Source organism: Choloepus didactylus, chromosome 18 (assembly GCF_015220235.1).
Source record: "Choloepus didactylus isolate mChoDid1 chromosome 18, mChoDid1.pri, whole genome shotgun sequence".
Lineage (NCBI taxonomy): Eukaryota > Metazoa > Chordata > Mammalia > Pilosa > Megalonychidae > Choloepus > Choloepus didactylus.
The window spans coordinates 63,551,086-63,572,818 of NC_051324.1; the positions used below are offsets into that span (position 1 = coordinate 63,551,086).

At 37.7% G+C, this 21,733-nt stretch overlaps 1 protein-coding gene across 3 annotated transcripts in view; it reads right to left on the reverse strand.

Moving 5' to 3' along the window:
• ABCA8 (ATP binding cassette subfamily A member 8) overlaps positions 1-21,733 on the reverse strand; it is a 78,184-nt gene that overhangs the window by 37,630 nt on the left and 18,821 nt on the right. For all 3 annotated transcript variants that reach the window (XM_037808646.1, XM_037808647.1, XM_037808648.1), the window contains 12 exons: positions 20,260-20,363; positions 19,345-19,571; positions 16,976-17,117; positions 16,521-16,706; positions 15,457-15,604; positions 13,834-14,002; positions 11,905-11,963; positions 11,090-11,200; positions 10,124-10,299; positions 5,729-5,848; positions 5,348-5,486; positions 4,681-4,771 (listed from right to left, as the gene is read on the reverse strand). In XM_037808646.1, the coding sequence (XP_037664574.1) occupies positions 4,681-4,771; positions 5,348-5,486; positions 5,729-5,848; positions 10,124-10,299; positions 11,090-11,200; positions 11,905-11,963; positions 13,834-14,002; positions 15,457-15,604; positions 16,521-16,706; positions 16,976-17,117; positions 19,345-19,571; positions 20,260-20,363 (1,672 nt within the window). The remainder of the gene's footprint in view (positions 1-4,680; positions 4,772-5,347; positions 5,487-5,728; positions 5,849-10,123; positions 10,300-11,089; positions 11,201-11,904; positions 11,964-13,833; positions 14,003-15,456; positions 15,605-16,520; positions 16,707-16,975; positions 17,118-19,344; positions 19,572-20,259; positions 20,364-21,733) is intronic.

Genomic DNA, 21,733 nt, shown 5'->3' on the forward strand with positions numbered 1-21,733 from the left:
TCCTCTTATAATTTTTTTAATTTCTTCAGGATCTGCAGTTATGTCACCTTTTTCATTCATTATTTTGTTTATATGGGTCTTCTCTCTTTTTGATTTTGTCAGTCTAGCTAGGGGCTTGTCAATCTTGTTGATCTTCTCAAAGAACCAACTTTTGGTGATATTTATCCTTTCTATTGTTTTTTTGTTCTCTATGTCATTTATTTCTGCTTTAATCCTTGTTATTTCTTTTCTTGTACTTGGTTTAGGATTGGTTTGCTGTTCATTTTCTAGCTTCTTCAGTTGATCCATTAGTTCTTTGATTTTGGCTCTTTCTTCCTTTTTAATATATGCGTTTAGTGCTATAAATTTCCCCCTTAGTACTGCTTTTGCTGCATCCCATAGGTTTTGGTATGTTGTGTTCTCATTTTCATTTGTCTCTATATATTTAGCAATTTCTCTTGCTATTTCTTCTTTAACCCACTGATTGTTTAGGAGTGTGTTGTTTAACCTCCAGGTATTTGTGAATTTTCTAAGTCTCTGATGGTTATTGACTTCTAATTGTATTCCATTGTGGTCAGAGAATGTGCTTTGAATAATTTCAATCTTTTTAAATTTATTGAGGCTTGTTTTATGTCCCAGCATATGATCTATTCTGGAGAAAGTTCCGTGAGCACTAGAAAAGTATGTGTATCCTGGTGATTTGGGATGTAATGTCCTGTAGATGTCTGTTAAATCTAATTCATTTATCAGATTGTTTAGGTTTTCAATTTCCTTATTGGTCTTGTCTGGTTGATCTATCTATAGGAGAGAGTGATGTGTTGAAGTCTCCCACAATTATTGTGGAAACATCAATTGCTTCCTTTAGTTTTGCCAATGTTTCTCTCATGTATTTTGTGGCACCTTGATTGGGTGCATAGACATTTACGATTGTTATTTCTTCTTGCTGAATTGCCCCTTTTATTAGTATGTAGTGGCCTTCTTTGTCTCTCAAAACATCCCTGCATTTGAAGTCTATTTTATCTGAGATTAATATTGCTACACCTGCTTTCTTTTGGCTGTAGCTTGCATGAAATATTTTTTTCCATCCTTTCACTTTCAGTTTCTTTGTGTCCCTGTGTCTAAGATGAGTCTCTTGTATGCAACATATTGATGGTTCATTTTTTTTGATCCATTCTGCGAATCTATATCTTTTAATTGGGGAGTTTAATCCATTTACATTCAACGTTAAAACCGTGAAGGCATTTCTTGAATCGGCCATCTTATCCTTTGGATTATGTTTGCCATATTTTTCCCTCTCTCTATTAATATCCTTTATTGTACCCATACCGAATCTCTTTAGTACTGAACCTTTCTCCAAGTCTCTCTGTCCTGTCTTTGTTTCTCTGTCTGTAGGGCTCCCTTTAGTATCTCCAGTAGGGCAGGTCTCTTGTTAGCAAATTCTCTCAGCATTTCTTTGTCTGTGAAAAATTTAAGCTCTCCCTCAAATTTGAAGGAGAGCTTTGCTGGATAAAGTATTCTTGGCTGGAAATTCCTCTCACTCAGAATTTTAAATATATCGTGCCACTGCCTTCTCGCCTCCATGGTGGCTGCTGAGTAGTCACTACTTAGTCTTATGCTGTTTCCTTTGTATGTGGTGAATTGCTTTTCTCTTGCTGCTTTCAGAACTTGCTCCTTCTCTTCTATGTTTGACAGTGTGATCAGTATATGTCTCGGAGTGGGTTTTTTTGGATTTATTCTATTTGGAGTTCGCTGAGCATTTATGATTTGTGTATTTATGTTGTTTAGAAGATTTGGGAAGTTTTCCCCAACAATTTCTTTGAATACTCTTCCTAGACCTTTACCCTTTTCTTCCCCTTCTGGGACACCAATGAGTCTTATATTCGGACGTTTCATATTATCTATCATATCCCTGAGGTCCATTTCGAGTTTTTCAATTTTTTTCCCCATTCTTTCTTTTATGCTTTCATTTTCCATTCTGTCATCTTCCAGGTCACTGATTTGTTGTTCAACTTCCTCTAGTCTTGTACTATGAGTGTCCAGAATATTTTTAATTTGGTGAACAGTTTCTTTAATTTCCATAAGATCATCCATTTTTTTATTTAGTCTTGCAATGTCTTCTTTATGGTCTTCTAGGGTCTTCTTGATTTCCTTCATATCCCGTACTATGGTCTCATTGTTCATCTTTAGTTCTTTGAGTAGCTGCTCTAGGTGTGTCTCTTCTGGTCTTTTGATTTGGGTGCTTGGGCTTGGGTTATCCATATCGTCTGGTTTTTTCATATGCTTTATAATTTTCTGTTGTTTTTGGCCTCGTGGCATTTGCTGAACTTGATAGGGTTCTTTTAGGGTTTGTAGACCAGTTGAAGTCCTTATCTCTAATTTATCAGATCTACAGCTTCGTGGAGTACACTTTCTCTAACTAACCAGCAGGTGGCTTCCACGAGCCACCTGTTCTCCACAAGCCAGATCTCCCCTGCTTAGCCTTTTTGGTGAGTGGGGGAGTGAGTCTTGTGGGGCCCAATTGGTGTACCAAGCTTGCGTGTGTAGTTGGTGTTGCCTGCCCTGTATGTGGGGCGTGTTTCTGGGCAGTCGGGGAGGGGGGGTGGCCCTAACAATCAAATCTCCCTGATGATCCTAGAGTTTTAAAGCTACTGCAATAGTCTAATCCTTCAGTTCAGTCCTGCCACAGTTTGTCTCTGCCACTGACCCACAAGTCTTTGGTATTGGCGTATGGCTCCTGAGACTTGCAAGTGGGCCCCTCTTCCAGGCTGTGCACCCCGGGTCCTCTGTTGAGGGATGACTGTGCTATGTCACAGGTGAGTGCTGTCCCCCCAGGGCAGTTCTGGGCTGCTGGGCTGTGTTGGGAGGCTCCCAGTCTGCTCAAATGATGGCTGAATGGGGCTCTGTTAATTCACACTGCTCCCCCTTCCCAGCTCTGGGACATTCAGCTGAGGTTGCAGGGAAAGCTAATGTCCACGCCCAGTTTTGTGGTGTGTGCCTGTTATTTGAAGCATTTCCGTCACACTGGGTTGTCTGGGGCAGCTCTGGGCTATGGGGCTGGCGATGGGCAGGAGTGTTTCCTGTCCACCAGGATGGTGGCTGTGAGCGGACACCCCCCTTTTCTTGGGAAGTTGTGTTGTTTAGTGAATTTTCTCAGCCACTGGATTATTGCCTTTTGTCTCAGAGCTCTCTTAGTTCTGCTCTTGACTTGACGTGCCCAAATTTCAATTCTTTGAAGCTTTCTGTATTGAGCTTCTTAGAGTAATTGTTTTAGAAAAAGCAAAAAGGATTTAAAAAAAAAAAAAAACGGCCCTCCTCAGAGATCTAATGGGTTATTGAAATGCTAATAGACAAAGCAACCAGGGCCATTAAGGAAAGGTGCACAGGGCAGAGAGATCAGCCTTGCTTCGGGATTTGCATATGCGCCTCAAGGCCTGATCTCCGCCCTTCCCCTTTCTGTGTTCACCAGAACTCCAAAAATCCTCTGCTTTTATTTTGGAGTTTTTCGTGTTGTTTTTTTTCTATGCCTGTCTCCTCTCTGCTGGGCTGGCTGCTCTCAGAGTCTCTGGTGTCTGGTCTCAGTCTATCTATGGTTGGAGTTTGAATCAGTAGAATGAGTTTCCGATAAGAGCAGCCACTGCAATTCTCCCTTCTTCTTCCTGGAGCTGACAGCCCCTCCTCCCCCGGGACTGAGCCTGGCAGGGAGGGGCGCGGGTCCCCTGGCCGCAAAAACTTACAGATTTCGCTGATCTCAGCAGTTCCACGTTTTCATGAGTGTTGTATGAAGTATGCCCAAAGTCAGATTGCTCTGTGGTGTCCAGTCCACGCAGTTCCTGGCTTTTTACCTACTTTCCTGGAGGAGTAACTAAAACATACAGCTCACCAGTCTGCCATCTTGCCCCGCCTCCTCAATGGTTCATTTTAACGAGAGTGTGTTGAGTTGGGTAGGGACACACAACACAGGGGTCAGCACAGGAGGGCCACACTGCTTACTCGGCCAACAAGTTTGGACTCTGGTAGGTACAATGCAACCATTAGAGTGCTTTTAAAGTTAAAAATACCTTGAATCTATTTCTGGCTCTACCATTCATTTAACCTAAGGAGTCTATAATTTCATCTGTAGAATAAGAGGAACAACAATTCCTGATTCAAAAATAAAAGATTTCAATGAAATAATGCTAAATATCATAACTTTGAGTCACTCAATAAAAAATAGCTAGAACGCACTGCTATTCAAAATGATAATAATTGTTATTATGGAAAAGATGAAAAAGAGGAGAAGAACAAGAAAGGAGAAAAAGAGCCTGGAGGAAGAATAAAAGTTAGGAGACTACGTAAGTAATCACATTACTACTCTGGGTGAGAGACAATCAGGGTATGGAAACCATGCATCTCTGCTGAGAAAGTTCTCTGAACGTACACTTCCCTTAACACACAAGGTGTTATAGAGAGATTTTCTACCACATCTATCTAAACTTGTGTCAAGTTAATTTGTATTCTCAGTCTCTAAAATCTGTCAGCCAGTCTCTCTCATGTATATATATAACAATATCTGAATACGCATATGCATACACACGTGTGTATGTATACACAGGCATCTGTGTATAATAATAAAAGGTTTTCTTTTGTGTTGTAGCATTTTCTTCAAGCACCATGCCTTCCTTTAGCCCAGTTCTCACTCCTAGCATCCTCAAGTGGTCGTACCTCAAGTGATATCCAATCCCCCATTTCTTCTTTAGAAACAAAGAAGAGCCCGCACACTTCAGCATCCCTTTGGAGAGAAATACTTTCCTCTCTGAAAAGAAAGATGCAAAGAGGAAAGTTTGTCAGAAATTGCTCATTCATTTCTGAGAAAAGACAAGGCGTAGTCTGTATGTGATCTAACTCTAATTCAGGAACTTCTGCAGTCTCAAATACAAAGCTTAATAGGGATTAACTGAAATAGACACTTCTTGATCCTATTTATATGCCTTAAGCTATTGTTTGGCCATCCAGCTCATCAGTGAGATTAAATTATGTGGCTATGTTTTCTAATATAGTGAATCATCACATTATGTATTTTAATGAATCATACATTGAAATTATTTGAGCATTTCAAGTTGGTTTACCTCAATTCTGAGTAAAATTATAAACCTCTTAGAACACAGATGGTTACTTATGTTTCAGTCAGTGAGTCTCCTGGCAGATCATGTCCCTGGGTAATTACAGTGATACAAAATTCTACAGGAGATGCTCAAATGAGTTGGAAGTAAGAGTCTGTGGGTCTAATTGATATTATCAGCAGTAAAGATACAGCAGTTTGGAACACCAATCCATATTCATCAGATCTCCTAATGTCCTCATCATCATACTAAAGGAAACCAGCAATCACCAGCCAGGATGTCAGCCTCATCCATGAATTGGGTACTGAAGAGGATCACACGGTCGGCTTTACACTTCTTCAGGAAGTTCCACACTTGGTATCTTGAAAAGGGATCTAATCCAGCAGTGGGCTCATCCAACAGCAAAACCTAAGAGGAGGGATGTACATAAAGGGATTTTCCACTTAAGGTGAAAGTTCTTCCAGAGAGCAATATAGAAACCATAAATTATTTATATTTAGAAAGGTATCACGGTTAAGATCTTACTCTCATATTTAATGTTCTGCAACAAATATTTTCTCAGATACCCTTTGCAAATAAAGGGTCTGAATTGTTATCACAAGTTTCATATTTTAAAATTTGATTTCACTTGCAAATTTAGTTCATCTTACCTGAGGATCTCCTAAAATGGCAATCCCAAAGGTTAATTTTCTTTTTTGTCCACCACTTAAGTTTTGAGCAAGGACATCTGGAATATTGTTCATTCCCAATTCCAGCAAAACTCTTTGAACCTAAACAAAGGAAAACATTTATGTCATAAATCAAGATTTCTTTCTTTCTTTTTATTTATTTATTTATTTTCCTTTCTCCCTCCCTCTCTCCCTCCTTTTTCTTTCAACTATATCTATTTTCTTTCTATCAATTATCTATCTACCCATTTATCATCTTCTGAACATTTGAGAGCAGATTGCATATATCAAACTCCTTGAACTCGTAACACTTCCATGTACATTTCCTGTGAACAAGGATATTCACTTATGTTATTAACTTAACTGCAGTTAATTCAAGAAAATTAATATGGATATAATGCTTAAATTCTATATTCCAATTTTTCCTTATGCTCCCTTTGAGCTTTTCTTCTCCATTCTTAGATCCACTCCAGTATCATACATTGCATTGATTGTCATTAACTCTTAATTAATTTTTTTTAAATTAGCTATATTAAAAATTTTTTTTCAAAGAAAGATATACAATTTAAAAAAAAAAACATTTCAAACAAACCATAACGAGGGAGTAAGAAAAAGACAACTAACCTAAAATAACTACTTTGCTTCCAACATGTTCCTACTCTACCCCAAGAAAATAACCTAATACAGCAACATTTCTGTGAACTTGTTCCTACCATACCCATTGGAAATTAACAAACCATAGTCATTCCTGGACACTTCCAGAATGTTAAATTTACCCACAATAGCTTATCTGTTCTTATTGGGTTATCATTCCCCCTTCATTAATTGCTCTCTATCACTAGTTCCCCTACATTCTACATTATAAGCCATTTATTTTAAGAGTGTGTTGTTTAACCTCCAGGTGTTTGTGAATTTTTTAAGTCTCTGATAGTTATTGACTTCTAATTATATTCCATTGTAGTCAGAGAATGTGCTTTGAATAATTTCATTTTTTTTTTAAATTTATTGAAGCTTGTTTTATGTCCCAGCATATGGTCTATTCTGGAGAAAGTTCCGTGATCACTAGAGAAGAATGTGTATCCTGGTGATTTGGGATGTGATGTTCTATATGTGTCTGCTAAATCCAATTCATTTGTCAGATTGTTTAGGTTTTCAATTCCCTTATTGGTCTTCTGTCTGGTTGATCTATCTATAGGAGAAAGTAATGTGTTGAAGTCGCCCACAATTCTTGTGGAAACATCCATTGCATCCTTTAGTTTTGCCAGTGTTTGTCTCATGTATTTTGTGGCACCATGATTGTGTGTGTAAACATTTATGATTGTTATTTCTTCTTGTTGAATTGCCCCTTTTATTAGTATGTAGTGGCCTTGTTTGTCTCTCAGAACATCCTCGCATTTAAAGTCTACTTTATCCAAGATTAATATTGCTACTCCTGCTTTCTTTTTGCTGTAGCTTGCATAAAATATTTTTTCCATCCTTTCACTTTCAATTTCTTTGTATCCCTGTGTCTAAGATGAGTCTCTTGTATGCAACATATTGATGGTTTATATTTTTTTTTATCCATTTTGCCAATCTATATCTTTTAATTGGAGATTTTAATCCATTTACATTCAATATTATTACTGTGAAGGCATTTCTTGAATCAGCCATCCTATCCTTTGGGTTATGTTTGTCTGATATATTTCACCCCCACCTCTCTTAATGTCCTTTAATGAACCAATATTGAATCTCTTTAGTACTGAACCTTTCTCCATATCTCTCTCTCCTTTCTTTGTTTCTCTGTTGGTAGGGCTCTCTTTAGTATCTGAAGTAGGGCAGGACTTTTATTAGCAAAATCTCTCAGCATTTGTTTGTCTGTGAAAAATTTAAGCTCTCCCTCAAATTTGAAGGAGAGCTTTGCTGGATAAAGTATTCTTGGTTGGTCATTTTTCTCTCTCAGAATTTTAAATATGTCATGCCACTGCCTTCTCGCCTCCATGGTGGCCACTGAGTAGTCACTACTTAGTCTTATGTTGTTTCCTTTGTGTGTGGTGAATTGCTTTTCTCTTGCTGCTTTCAGAACTTGCTCCTTCTCTTCAGTATTTGACAGTCTGATCAGAATATGTCTTGGAGTGGGTTTATTTGGATTTATTCTATTTGGAGTTCACTGGGCATTTATGCTTTGTGTATTTACATTATGTAGAAGGTTGGGGAAGTTTTCCCCAACGATTTCTTTGAATACACTTTTTAGACCTTTACCCTTCTCTTCCCCTTCTGGAACACCAATGAGTCTTATATTTGGACATTTTATTTTATCTATTGTATCCCTGAGGTCCAATTTTTTTCCCCATTCTTTCTTTTGTTCTTTCATTTTCTGTTCTATGGTCGTTGAGGTCACTGATTCATTGTTCAGCTTCCAGTAGTCTTGTACTATGAGTATCCAGAATCTTTTTAATTTGGTCAACAGCTTCTTTTATTTCCATAAGATCATCTATTTTTTTTATTTGCTCTTGCAATTTCTTCTTTATGCTCTTCTAGAATCTTCTTCATGTCCTTTATATCCTGTGCCATGCTCTTCTTCATGTCCTTTATATCCTGTGCCATGCTCTCATTGTTTGTCTTTAGTTCTTTGATTAATTGCTCCAAGTACTGTGTCTCCTCTGATCTTTTGATTTGGGTGTTTGGGTTTGGGTTCTCCATATCATCTGGTTTTATCATATGCTTTAAAATTTTCTGTTGTTTTTGGCCTCTTAGCATTTGCTTTACTTAATAGGATTCTTTTAGGACATGTAGGATTATTCAAAGCCTAATCTCTAATTTGTCAGATCTACAGTTTGGTGATGTACACTTTCTCTAACTAAGCAGCAGATGGCATCTGCAAGTCACCTATTCTCCTTGAGTCAGTTCTACCCAACTTTGTCTTTGTGGTGTGTGGGGTTCTGATTCTTGTGGGGTCCAATTCGTGCACCAAGTTTGGGTGTGTTGTTGGTGTTGTCCACCCTGAATGTGGGGCATGTGTCTGAGCAGTTAGGGAGGGAGGGCAGCTTTAACAATCAAACCTCCCAGGTGTTCTTGGAGATTTAAGGCAAGAGTCTCAACCTTCATTTCAGTCTCACCACAGATCGTCTCTGCCACTGACCCACAAGTCTTTGGTGTTGGCATATGGTCCCTGGGATTTCCAAGTGTCCCTCTTCCAAGCTGTGCCCTTCTAGGGCCTCTGCTGAGGGAAGGTTGTGCTATATCACAAGTTCGCACCATCCCTCAAGGGAAGTTCTGGGCTGCCGGGCTCTGTAGGGGCGTTCCCAGCCTGCTGAAAGGATGGCTGAATGGGGTGTGTTAATTTCCCCCTTTTTGCACAGCTCTGCCTCCCCAGCTCCAGGACAATTAGCTGTGGGTGCACGAAAGGCTACTGTCCACGCCTGATATTGTGGCATGTATGTGTGTTGCTGGAAACACTTCCTGTCACACTGGGTTTTTTGGTGCAGCTCTGGGCTGTGGCTATGGCGCCGGGCAGGAGTGTTCCCAACCTGCCAGGAAGATGGTGGCAAGAGGTATGGTTTTTTTCCCCTTTTGGCTAACCTCTGCCTTCCTCACTCCGAGACAATCAGCAGCAGGTGCACGAAAGGCTATCTTCCATGCCAGTTATTGAGACATTTGCAAAGCCCATACCTGCCGTGCTTCACTGTGTGGTTCTCGCTGCTGTATCTGCAGCCGCTTTTGTTTTTTTTAAAAAAAAGAACTAGTCCACCTCCAAACACCAACTGTTGGTTTCCCCACACTGCAGCATGGCTGCTGGATATTCAGCAGCTTACTCACTCATTTCAGAGTCCTGGTTTCACTAAGTGCATGGTCCCTGTGGATTTAGCAGACCTTGTCCAGCTGTTGCATTGCCAGAACTGGTGTTCTGGGTCACTTTCTGGCTTTTATCCAGGATTTTTCACAGAGGTGTTTTTTTGCCCTGTCTCTCCTAGCCATCATCTTAAGTTCTCCTCTTTCTTTCTTTTTAAATTTATAAATATGAGACTGTAAATCGTAATGGTTAAAAACATAGACACTGGAGCCAGACTGACTGGCCTGGGGTTGAATATCGTCCATGATTATTACCTGCATAATCTGAGTAAATTACTTGTCCTCTTTGAACTTCAGTTTCCACATGTGTAAAATGTAGATAATAAATAGCACCTATCTTAAGGGGTTGTTGTGAAGAATAAATGAGTTATTTATATTTGAAGTTAAGGATAATAATGTGGCACATGTAACGTTTGTTATTACCCAAATTGGATTTTCTTATCCAATATTTATTCAATGACTTGCCCATAGGTAATGAAAAGATAAAAACTGAAATAGGGTTAACATTCTCATTTTGACCAATGCACTGGTCTTAAAATATTTGTCTACCTCTTTGTCCACTTCTTTTGGCAGAATCCCCTTTATGTTAGCAAACAGCCTGAGACTTTCTTTCACAGTCAGGAACTCAAATTGCACATTGGATTGTGGACAAACTCCAATAAGCTTGCTGATATTTTCTAGGTCAGCCATTTCTGGAAGTTTATTATTATAGATGGTGACTGAACCTATAATAAAGATTAAAAGTTTTTATTGGATAATGCTTAAATTAAGATCTTCCTAAGTGAAAAAAAAATCACAGTATGTATTTATTAATTAAATTTTAGAGGCATGATTTTATCTTCAAGGATTATGCAATTCTGTAATTATGAACTTCCATTTTAGTTATGTGGTATATTGAGGAAAAAAAAAAGGCCCCATTTGCAGCATTTCACATCCATCCCTAGCATTTAAGCTTAGCTATATAACCAATGGGACATGAACAAACTTGGAAACAAGCAGAGGATGGTAAAGTGATTCCATACTACCATGCTCCCCTCTCTTGCTTCTGGGTATATGGCGACCACTGGGTGAAGGATCCCAGGCTGGCCTCCTGAACGATGAAGGTCCATATGGGCAGAGAGGTGCAGCTCTCCCAGCTGAGGCTGAGCAAAACCATCCAGCCCCCACCTCTTCAGTCCAGACCAGAAAAACTGCCCAGCAAAACCCACAGAATTGTGAGAAATAAGAAAACACTTTTGTTTTAATACATTCCATTTGGAGGTGGTTTGTTATGCAGCAAAAGCTAACTGATACATGTCAAAATGCCAAATGGTATCTAATGACCAAGAAAATAATTATTATAAAAATACTCCAAATCCATATATACCAATTAAATATGCACTTCTGTAAAATAATAATATGAATGTCAATGTATCCCCCTAGGTATATGTGTTTGTGGCTTATGACCAGAAGGAATTTATATTCATATTAACAGCTGATTTAGTAGTCAGCCTGACTTTGGGAAAAAACTCTTACCTTTGGTAGGAACAGACAATCCACTAAGAATGTTTAATAAGGTTGATTTTCCAGCTCCACTGTGACCAAGTATTGCAGTGATCTGGCCTTCATATATGTCAAATACCAGATCTGGAAAAATGGAAGAAAGGAAAGAAGTAAAAGAAGCAGGAAGGAACGAAGGAAAACAATTAAAACCACAAACAAGATTTTATTAAAAGCCAATGAATTGTCCTTCATTTCCTTGAATGGATATGTTTTCCAAGTATGAATACATTGGCTTGTTAAATTCAAAATAGAAAATGACAAAACACTCTTTTTATGAACTTAGTTTTCAAAATAACCTTTCATAAAAATTTGAACTTACTTGGTTTTAAAAGCATGAAGCATCTTTTATACTCCTAGGTTCATTGACATTTCCTGGCATATGGCAGGTGGATGTTAATATTTATTGAATGGAAGGATAGATCAATAGTAAATTATTATCTGGTTAAAAATACTTTGAGGCAAGTAAATTTTTGTGTGCAAAAGAGATACATACATTATCTAAATAGCTTTGGAATTATAAAAGAAAAATTTGTGTTTACAGAAAAAAGAACTCAGAATATCCTTATGCTATCCAGCATAACACAGCATATCTTTTAAATAGATACAATTTCAAAATTATCCAATTTTTCTAACTTCTATACAGCAGAAATAATGCAGTCAGAAGGGAAAATTTATTATGTGCTGCAAAAAAATTTTAAATACTACTACTAAATGCCCACCAAAAGCAAAAAAATTGAATTAAAATCAGAAAATCAATGTAACTAATTTTTTTTTTTTTTTTTTTTTACCTTTCAAAGCTTCTATTTTATCAGGCTTTCCTTTATATTCTTTTGTAACATTTCTGATTCTGAAAAAAAGAAAAGATACTTCAGGGTGACAGTTTTCTTCAGTTTGCATTGCTGAGTTTGGTTGACAGGCTGGAGGAATCTTATCTTCAGGGTACAGGAAAATCTGAAAGACCTTCATTTTCACGCAGTCATGGTTATGTGCCCAATTCAGCTAGAACTCAGTTTTCCAACCCTGGCTGCACATTAGTGCCACCACTTGGTACCCATCAGTAGAGACTCTGATTCCATATATTGGGGCATGGCTCAACATTGCTAATGGGAACCAGAATCATTTCTGAACTGTAAAGCCCAGGAAGCTGGAGCAAGAGACAACACAGGCTCATTGTGAACTACTGGCACAGGCTGGAGGTGACAACGTTGGTTATCTTGAATCAGGTCTCCAGAAATTGGTTTAGGAGGTGCAAGGGTTGAGTAAGAAAGAGGGTTAAAACATCAGTATTTGAAAGAGCATGGGTTTCAGAGTCCTAGTCATCTGAGCTTATCTCGTCTATACCACTTAGTAGCTCTGTTATTTTAACCAAAGCAGTTAGCTCAGGTAAGCTTCAGCTTTTACAACCTGAAAATGCAGAGTAATTTAGGGTTGTTTTAAAAATAAATGAAATATTTCATGTTGCGTGCACAGGGTTTGACTGATGGTTAACACTCAATGAGCATAAGATGACAGCAGTTCGATTCCTTGGTGATAGAAAGGATTGGAATTAGCATATGCTGGGTATTATTATAGGTCTGAATCCTAGGCACTTGATCTGTATGGTTTTATTCTACCAGGTAAGTTTATAATCCATAAGCTAAATGCAATTTATGGTTCTTCTTTTGTCATCTACTACTCTGATCATGTTCAACTGTTTAACTGGATTTTCTCAGCTCTGTTTTCATCCCGTTTTACCATCTTTCCATAGCACTTGCAATTGGGTGAGGTGCCACAGAGAATAGAGGAGAAACAAACAGAGACAAATAAACAGAGCAAATAAAGCTATTGTTTTGCTTTTAGCTGCTCTGCCTGAAGTTAAACCTGGTTGTCAGAGGGCAAATATAAATACCAAAGCCAAATATAGAACAGGCTGTAAATGAAAAATGAAACCCGTTCTAGAAGATTGCTTGGCTGGTGTGATCTGAGACAGTTCGCAGAGGAACGGATGCGTGCTGGCCATTGATGGGTGTGTAAGCTCTGAAACCTTAGGGACCTTGAAGACTTTCTTTATATCATTTTCTCATTTAGTACCAAGGGCAATTAGCGCGCACACACACACACACACACACACACACACACATACAAAGGCAAGAAAGAAAGAAAAAAGGGAAGGGCAGGGGAGGGGTGGGGAGGGAAGGGAAGGACTTTCACTTGTCTCCCAGAATAAAGATATGCACGGCTCCAAAAGGCACATCTTCCCAAATCCCTTTTGTGTCTATATCTAGGGCTTTTTTCACTTCCTCTTCCTAGCTTTTCGATCATCTATTAAAAAGCAATAAATAGAAGAGGAAAGAGAAGTTTAAAAATTGAGAGAAAAAATGGGAAGTATAATAAATTAGGTGGTGACAAACTGTAAATCCATGAGATCCTACAAACGAATGAGTGATGCAAAGAATGGAGAAGAGAAACAACAGACAGAAGGCTGGGGCCCAGGCAAGAATTTTGTCAAATTATCTTTTCTGGTGAAGAGAATTAACTATTTAATGTAAATGTCATCATAGAAGACAGCAAGGCCTTGTCAAAGGAATTTTCCTTTCCACTCAATGTGGATGTTCTTAGCCTGGATGAGGTTAGGTGGGAGCTTTAATTTTTTGCTTGCCTCAGTTTTTTACCTCAGGCAGGCCCAGTGATAACTGTTGATTTCTCAGCCTTTGACCTGTTCTCTGCATCCTGATTACCTGATAGCTTCTTTCCCATGGAACTCTGAAGACACTGGTTCAAAAGAGTCATTAGATGACGGATTAGAATCTATTTCATCTTCAAATGCCACATTCTCAGCCTTTGGTTGTCGTGACCAAAATGAGGACTTCAGGAAAAACAAGGGTGAACGGCGTCGTCCATATTCATCTACACGAGCAGGAAGCAATCACATATTGGGTCAGTTGCCACTTCAGGGGATAGAGTTGCACTGATGACAATGCATTGTAGCTAAACCTGAACACATCGTCAACACAAGATAATGCATGTTGACACCCACAGCATCATAAGGAAAAAAAAATCACTAAGATGTTTCTATTATAATAATTGTTTCTAAATAAAAAATTCAGGGAGCATTTAAATAAACATTAAGAAATTTCTTAACCTCAAGAAAGCCAGATATTGGAATACAGACTAAAGATATGCTGTGCATGCTAAATTGTGTCTAGACCACAAGACTGGCAAAGGAAGAAGAAATTGAGAATGACTATTGGGTCTATAAAACAAATATTCCAAGAGAAGATAGAGTAGTTTCAACAAAACGAAGCGACACTGTAAAAAGGGAAAGAATGGGGCAAACGAAGTTATTGAAACTTAACACAGTGACATTTTTTAAAAAGCAACTTTGTATTTTACTTTATCTCCTCCCAAAAGAATAACTTTCCTCTGAAGCAATTTATGATCTGCTTTAAGAACACATCATTCATGAACATCTTGTCGGAAACTAATACATGGTATACTTGAGCTTTGTTATCACTTCTCTTTTCCTATACATTAGGAAACATTATAATGGGAGAAATTAAATTTCTCTAATAATCTGCAACTGACCTTTCCTTCTCTTGCCTTCTTAAAGAAGGGCCCTTGGCGTTGTCTTGAATAGGAAATACGGAGGTGAAAGAAGACACTTGTCCTGCCTTTGATTATAGAAGGAAGAAGAGAAAAGCAAACCAACATTCCTGTCTCATTTACCAAGTCCTTAGGGTACCCTGGATGCTGTGGTGGGAGATTGGTTGCATCTTTAAATGAAACAGGTCCCTGCTTTTGTGGAACCTATATTCTTGTAAGATGCAAGGTGATAAAAATTAAAATTTATGACCTAATGATTTTTCTATTGTGAAAACTCTGGGGAGATTTTTAAAAATAGAGATGCCTTTGTCCTACTACTGATCAGTTGAATCAGAATCTCTTGGGGTTGAGCTGGGCTCTGTTTTCATTAAAGTTCCCCAGGGGGTTCTGATGTACAGCCAGGGATCAGAATCATTCAGCTAAATAGCTATGCAAAAACAGTCACACATTTCAATGATTAAGTTCCAGGTGTACATGTTTAGAAACTAGCTTTCTACGCATCTCCTTAAAAAGAAGCAAACCCTACACTTAAAATAGAGGGATTTTCAAAGGTTAGTGATTCTATACACAAAATTCAGGCTTTAGTTATGATCAGTCAAGCAGCAAGAGAGAAATGAAGAACCAATTCTGCCAGTGGTACCAGTGTGCTCACATCCTCCCTGTCCATACAAAAAGTAGTTCTTAAAATAGAAATAACAATCATTGAAAGAAATAAAATTATTAAAACGGTGTTTGATTTTAAACATATCACTACTTACTTGGCAAAATTTTTTCAAAGTAAATCGTCAATGTCAGATAGAGGAAAATATCAAGAGCCAACATAAAATGTGTTGCTATTATTAGATATGAGCTCTCCAATGGAGCAAGAAATGCATTGGAATTCAAATCATAGTCCACGCGTAAAAGCTGAAAATTAAAAAGTAGTTAAGTAAAGGAGATTAGGTTTATGATGAATTTTAAACAATTAGGTTTAGCTTAGAAAGGAAATAGCTGTGTTTTGCCTCATACTGGAAATGCAAAGTTAAATGAGGAGACAGCCTACTGTACACTCCTCAAATCTATTGGAAGGCTCTGGTACGTGGGCAACCACAATTCAGTAACTGCTATTGTAAAGATAAATGTTGAGCTTGACCTTAGACAAACTTCATCAAACGGAAAATAGGATAAAGATAAAGTGCTCCTTGAAGATGGCAGCGTGAGAGAGAATTCATAATCCTGAAAATTTGCACTGGGGTGTTTCAAAGAGAACCAGAGGAAAGAGTAGAATGGTCCATAATGTTCAAGTTGACGAGTACTTTATAACGGGTGTTTAATGACTGGCACTATCTTTTAATTGGAGGGAAGGCAAGGTTAGTGCTAAGAATCAAAGAGAAAGGACATCTTGGGAACAGAAATACAACTTTCTAATCAAGTGAAGTGTTTTTAAGGTATTTTTAATTTAATTTAAATTTAATTTAATTTATAGATTTTACAATTGTGTGTGCTGTTTAAACACTTAAGCAAAATATGAACTGGAATAATTATTTAGAGTTAGATTTGCAATGGCAAGGCCATTTATAATAGCCAAGGAAAACAATCTACATTGTACGGAATTATATATTATCTTCCTTTTTTTTTTTTTTCTTTTTACTTATGAAGTGATTTATTTTGCTGGGCTAAATATTTGTAAAACTTTTCAAAATTCATCTTTGCATTCTCCCAAGAGACTTCTTTAGGGTTTTAGAGCCTACAACATTGAACATGGAAATGATTACAGACTATAAAATTCCAGAGAAGAAAACTTTTTTGGGAAAGCTGTAAATAAATAATAACTGCTTCTCACCTGGGTCATTCCAAGGGTGAAGGCAAAGGGGCTAAGAAAACTTAAAATCCACTCCAAGGGTATGGGAAGATGTCTGTACAATGCGGTGAATCCCAGACTCCCCCAAAAGACGGTGAGAAGGAACACAACCAGGCCAGTGAGGAAAGATTTCCTCACTAGGATGCTCATCAAGAAAGCCAACGCTATCTACAACGAGAGAAGATCCAGTTGGTTTATTTTCTTTGAGAATTACTATTAGCATATAAAAATGAGAAACTTAATATACAAAATTATAGTTTGTTCTGTAAATTGAACAGCATATTCACACCCCAAAATATGACAAATTAAAGTGTACTCATCTACAGATTTTCTCATGCAAACAGAAAGGAGGCTACAGGGTAATAACAGGGTTGGATACCAACACTTGTTCCTGAGAGTCAGAGCTGGAGAGGGAGAGGTTTAATTCACCAACTCACCAAAGACAATCCATAGAAGAGAAAGAGCGTGAAGACCACCAGGTAGCCAGTCATGATGACAAATCGGATAGATGTTACGATAAATGCCAAGGAGAGGGCCATGATGAAGATGAAACCAGCATAGAGCAAACCCCAGGAGAGCCTAATGTGCAAACAAAGTGTTACTTCAATATTTCGTTTTCAGATGAATACTAGAAACAAGGACCTGGAAGGATCTTAACATCATTCATTCATTCATTCTCTCATTCAGATCTACTTATTGAGTGTTCTAGGATATAAAAATAAAGGAAAGCGTTGTGAGTGGAATATATAATTTTTGCCTAAAATTAATTCTAGAAACACACACACAAATCATTGTGTACCAAAGAAAAAAACTGGCTTCCAATTTGACAGATTTTGGTTCAAACATTTCCTCTGCTCATTCTAGCTCTGGAATGCTGGACCAGCTCTAATTACTTTACACTCCTTTATTTCTCTGGACAATACAACAGTCCTGCAGTGAGGACTCAACGAGACGATGTCTGTGTAGGAACTTGGTGTGGTACGTGACAATCCCTCAGTGAGTCTCAGAGCTTCCTCTCCTCTGTGGAGGCTCTCTGGAGCAAGAAACTTCATGAAGTTCCCTGGAAATAAGCAAGTCTTTTTTCTCTGTAATCCTGGCACCTCTTTCTTTTCCCAAAGGCCACTTTCATCTTTGCATGTGGAAACCATATGGTCTCCATACTTGCCTTTTACTACATTCATACTCTGTTAAGACGGAGCACTGAAAAATAATTCTTCTAAATAATTTGGTCTGTTCTTTCAGGATATTTCATTTCATTTCCTCATCAATTCCTTTTTCTTCTTTTTCAGTATTCTTTGAGAGGCATAAGGAAATAATGCCTGGGTATTTTACAAATATTTTGGTTTTCCTTTAACTCTCATAATAAATTTGCTTGACCACAAATGTGGTCAAACCTTGTTTATCTGGATATCAGAACCTATGCCCTTACCATCAAATGACAAACATATCCTTTGACTAAAGGGTGTTACATTGTTTAATGGTTAATTGGGGCCCAGAAATCTGCTCTCCAAACTTGAACTCTGCATTCCTCCAGGTACACTAAACTGTCCAAATGAATTTTTACAGTTAATTTTTATTCAGTGTGGTAGGCGGGACTCTAAGATGTCCCCCCAGATTCCTGCTCTGTATAATCCTCTCTCCTTGAGTAGAAGATGAACCTATGAATATACTAGAATTTCACTCTGGTGATTAAGATCTCTAATCAGTTGACTCTGAGTTAACCCAAAGGGAGATTATCCCAAGTGTGACTAATCTAATCAGGGGCACCCTTTCAAATCACAGTTTCCTACAGCTGGATGCAGAGGAAGAAATCAGCAAAACCTACTCCTGCTGCATTCCAGGAAGAAAGTCAACAGTCATAGTGTGAACTGCTGATGGATTGTTGGGTTCTCCAGGAGCTGAGAGAAACAGGATCTGTAGTCCTCCAGTTTCAAGGAACTGAATTCTGCCAACAAACTGAAGGCATGTGGAAGAGGACCCCAAGCTTCAGATAAGAACCTCCGTGCAGCCAGCACCTTGCAGCCTTGTGGGATCCTAGGCAGAGGACCCAGGTAAGCTGCATCTGTCCTCTTATTCACAGAAACTTGTGATGCTTTAAGCTGTTGAACTTGGGGTAATTTGTTATGCAGCAACAGAAAACCAATATAGTGAACATTCTAGAGGGCAGGTTAGGATTTTATAACCATCACTCTAATTAATTATGTTAACAACCCTCAGAGACTGGAATGGGTAAATATGATCACTGACTTTTGCAGATGAGGATATCAAGACAACTATCTTAAGCAATTTTCCCACCAGTGACACAACTGGTCAGAATTCAGGCTGAGATTTGAATCGATCTATGTCATATTTGATCACTGTCCTATACTGTCTCTCTTGTGTAGAGGCTGGCACTGGAGGAAGACAACAAAAATGTTATTGCCCCGGAACATTCCAGCATGGCGATGGCTTTTCTATCAATGTTCTAAAAATGATGACTTATTCAGCTGTTGAACTAAATAGATTTTTATTTTTAGCAAAACTCAAAGATAAATATTTCAAAACATGTCAGCAACTCCCAATTCTCAAGTATCAGAGGTTGTCCAGCTTCTGAAACATCACCGTCACTGACAAGCCCTCTGACTGTCATGTGTTCCTTTTTCACATCAGAGAACAGCAAGATCAGCCTCAGCCTGGCAAGCATTACATCAAGGACAATTTATTCCATTTGTTGCATTCATTCATTAGCTCTCAATCCTGTGCTTTGTAGCTAGAAGCAGCCCACTGTTCCTGACTTCTTCCATTTTATTTGTGCTACTTGACTCACCAGAAAGCTGAATCTCGAAGACCCATGATTGCCATCACTCCCTTCATCTTTTTCCTCTCTCTAGTAACATTGATGGATACATAATAAATGAATGGGGAAAAGGAAATGATGCAGAAGAAAATGAAGACATCAGTCATAATTCCTCCTTGACTAATAAAGGGATTTATCTTCATACTTTTTCCAGTAACTGACATCAATTTCTCCATCACTGAATGATTTGTTGTGATCTGAAGAAAGACGTGAACAAACAAAATTTGTACATTAATGGATGGCATGCCCCATTTTCCTTCAGTCCTCTCTTCCCCTGTGCTGGCATAATGGGCCTATCTGGGCCTGATTCTGATCTAACTTTGCTTCCGTGTTCAGCCATTGGCCCACTTATAGCTTGGACACCAGGCATTCTGAACTATGTGAGGTTCTCTGAATTTACCATGTGTTTTATCACTTCCCTGCCTAACATTGCCTGATATTTTGCTTGAAACATCTTTTCTGTCCATTTACTCAACACCCCTCTTCCCCCTGACCCCCCCCACCCCCCCACCCCACTTCAGGTTTAAATGTCATTTCAATTAGGAATTAATCCATGACATTCTAGTTTGAGAATCTTTTGCTTGTTTGCTTACAAGGACTTTATTTATACCTTCATGAGAGCCCACTTCTCCTATCCTAAGACTTTTCTTATTATATGCCTACCCTTTCTAACAAGGTTGAGTCACTGGAAGAGAAAGTTTCAGTTCTATTTGTGTCCATGTGGCCCTGACATGTTACAAGTTCGGTAAACTTTGCTGTAAAGAAATCAGTGAGTAAATGAAAAGACAGGGCCTCCATTTATACTTTCTTCCACAAAACTTTTGATGCCTCTATTATACTTAACTTGCATTGAACATGAGTTTGCATGGGGCATTTCGTACTCACTTCTATAATAGCAGCGTTAATGGAAGCTTGAAGAGTCACAAAACCATTCTTCCAGAATTTTGAAATTCCACAGTTAATATCTCCATGTAATTCATAACAATGAGCTTTGGAGAAAAAAGAAAACCATAATGATCATTATGGGCTGTGTCAGTCCTGATTATAAGAAACAGTGGATTTTACAATAACCCCAAATCCCAAATGTTCTTATGTTGAATCAAAGCCTATGAAAACAAAAATTATAGTAAGGATTCTTAAAGTGGGGAGGAAGAGCTTTCTTAGGGAATGTTCTGAATTAAATTATAATCACACTCTGCACTTCCTCACACTCTCTTACATGCTTTTCCACTTGCCAGTAAAAGATACTGTTGAATAATTCTCCTCCCTGATTTTTTATTGTGATGTATTTGTTACATTTTTCAAAAGTTAATGGATTGAGAAACAATAGCCTAAAGCTTTTTCTAGTGGACTAGCATTGGATATAACATATAATAGGCAAATGGAAGTTTAAATGAGACAATAGCCTTTGCATAAGTAGTGACAGAATGTCTTTTGAAGAAAATGGTTTACTTAATTTAAAAAAACATAAACATTATCAGTCCATTGAGAATTAAACTAAATTAAAGAGATTCTTTAATAAAATGAATGAAAATTGAGTTGCAGGAATTAAATGCATGTTACATTAAAATTTTAAATGTTATTAAAAACATTTAAAAATATTTCAAAGCTGCAAATGATATAAACAATATAATAATCACCTGTGGACCTACTACCCAGTTTAAAAACTAAAAAAAAAAAAAAATCATTGCAAGCACAGTTGGAATCCCTCATGTACCTTACACAATCTTATTGCTTCCCCATCACCAATCCCCTAACAGACTAATTGCTTTCCTGAATGTTGTGTTTTTATCTATTTATCTATCTATCTATCTTTAAACTTTTGCTATGTATCCCTAAACTACATATATAATTTTTAATTTTTTAAAATTTTATTTAAACCGTACCTCATTATGTTCATCATTCTGCACTTTGCTTCATTTTTTCTATATATGATTTTGAAATTTATATAAATTGCCTTATGTCTTTTTTTTCTTATGATTTTATAGAATCTCATTGCAGGAATATGCTTCAATTTATTTGTCCATTCTCTAGTTGATGATAATTGTTATTGTATCACAAACTTATCTTTACTTTTCGCTCTCTCTGTAGTGTCTTTTGACAAAGATAATTCCTGAATTTTGATCTAGCTGAATTTATCAATCTTTTCTTTTAGAGTTTAAATATTTTTTGGTTGAGAAAGTATTTTCTTTTCCACAATTATAAAGGTAGTCTCCCACACTGGCTTCTAAAAGTTGCATAGACTTGCCTTTCTTATTTAAGTCTTTACCTGGAATTGGTTGTTTTCTTGTGAAATAATTTCATTTTGTGTTTTATGGAGAGACAACTTTTTCAGAAGTCACCCCCACTGATCTGCATT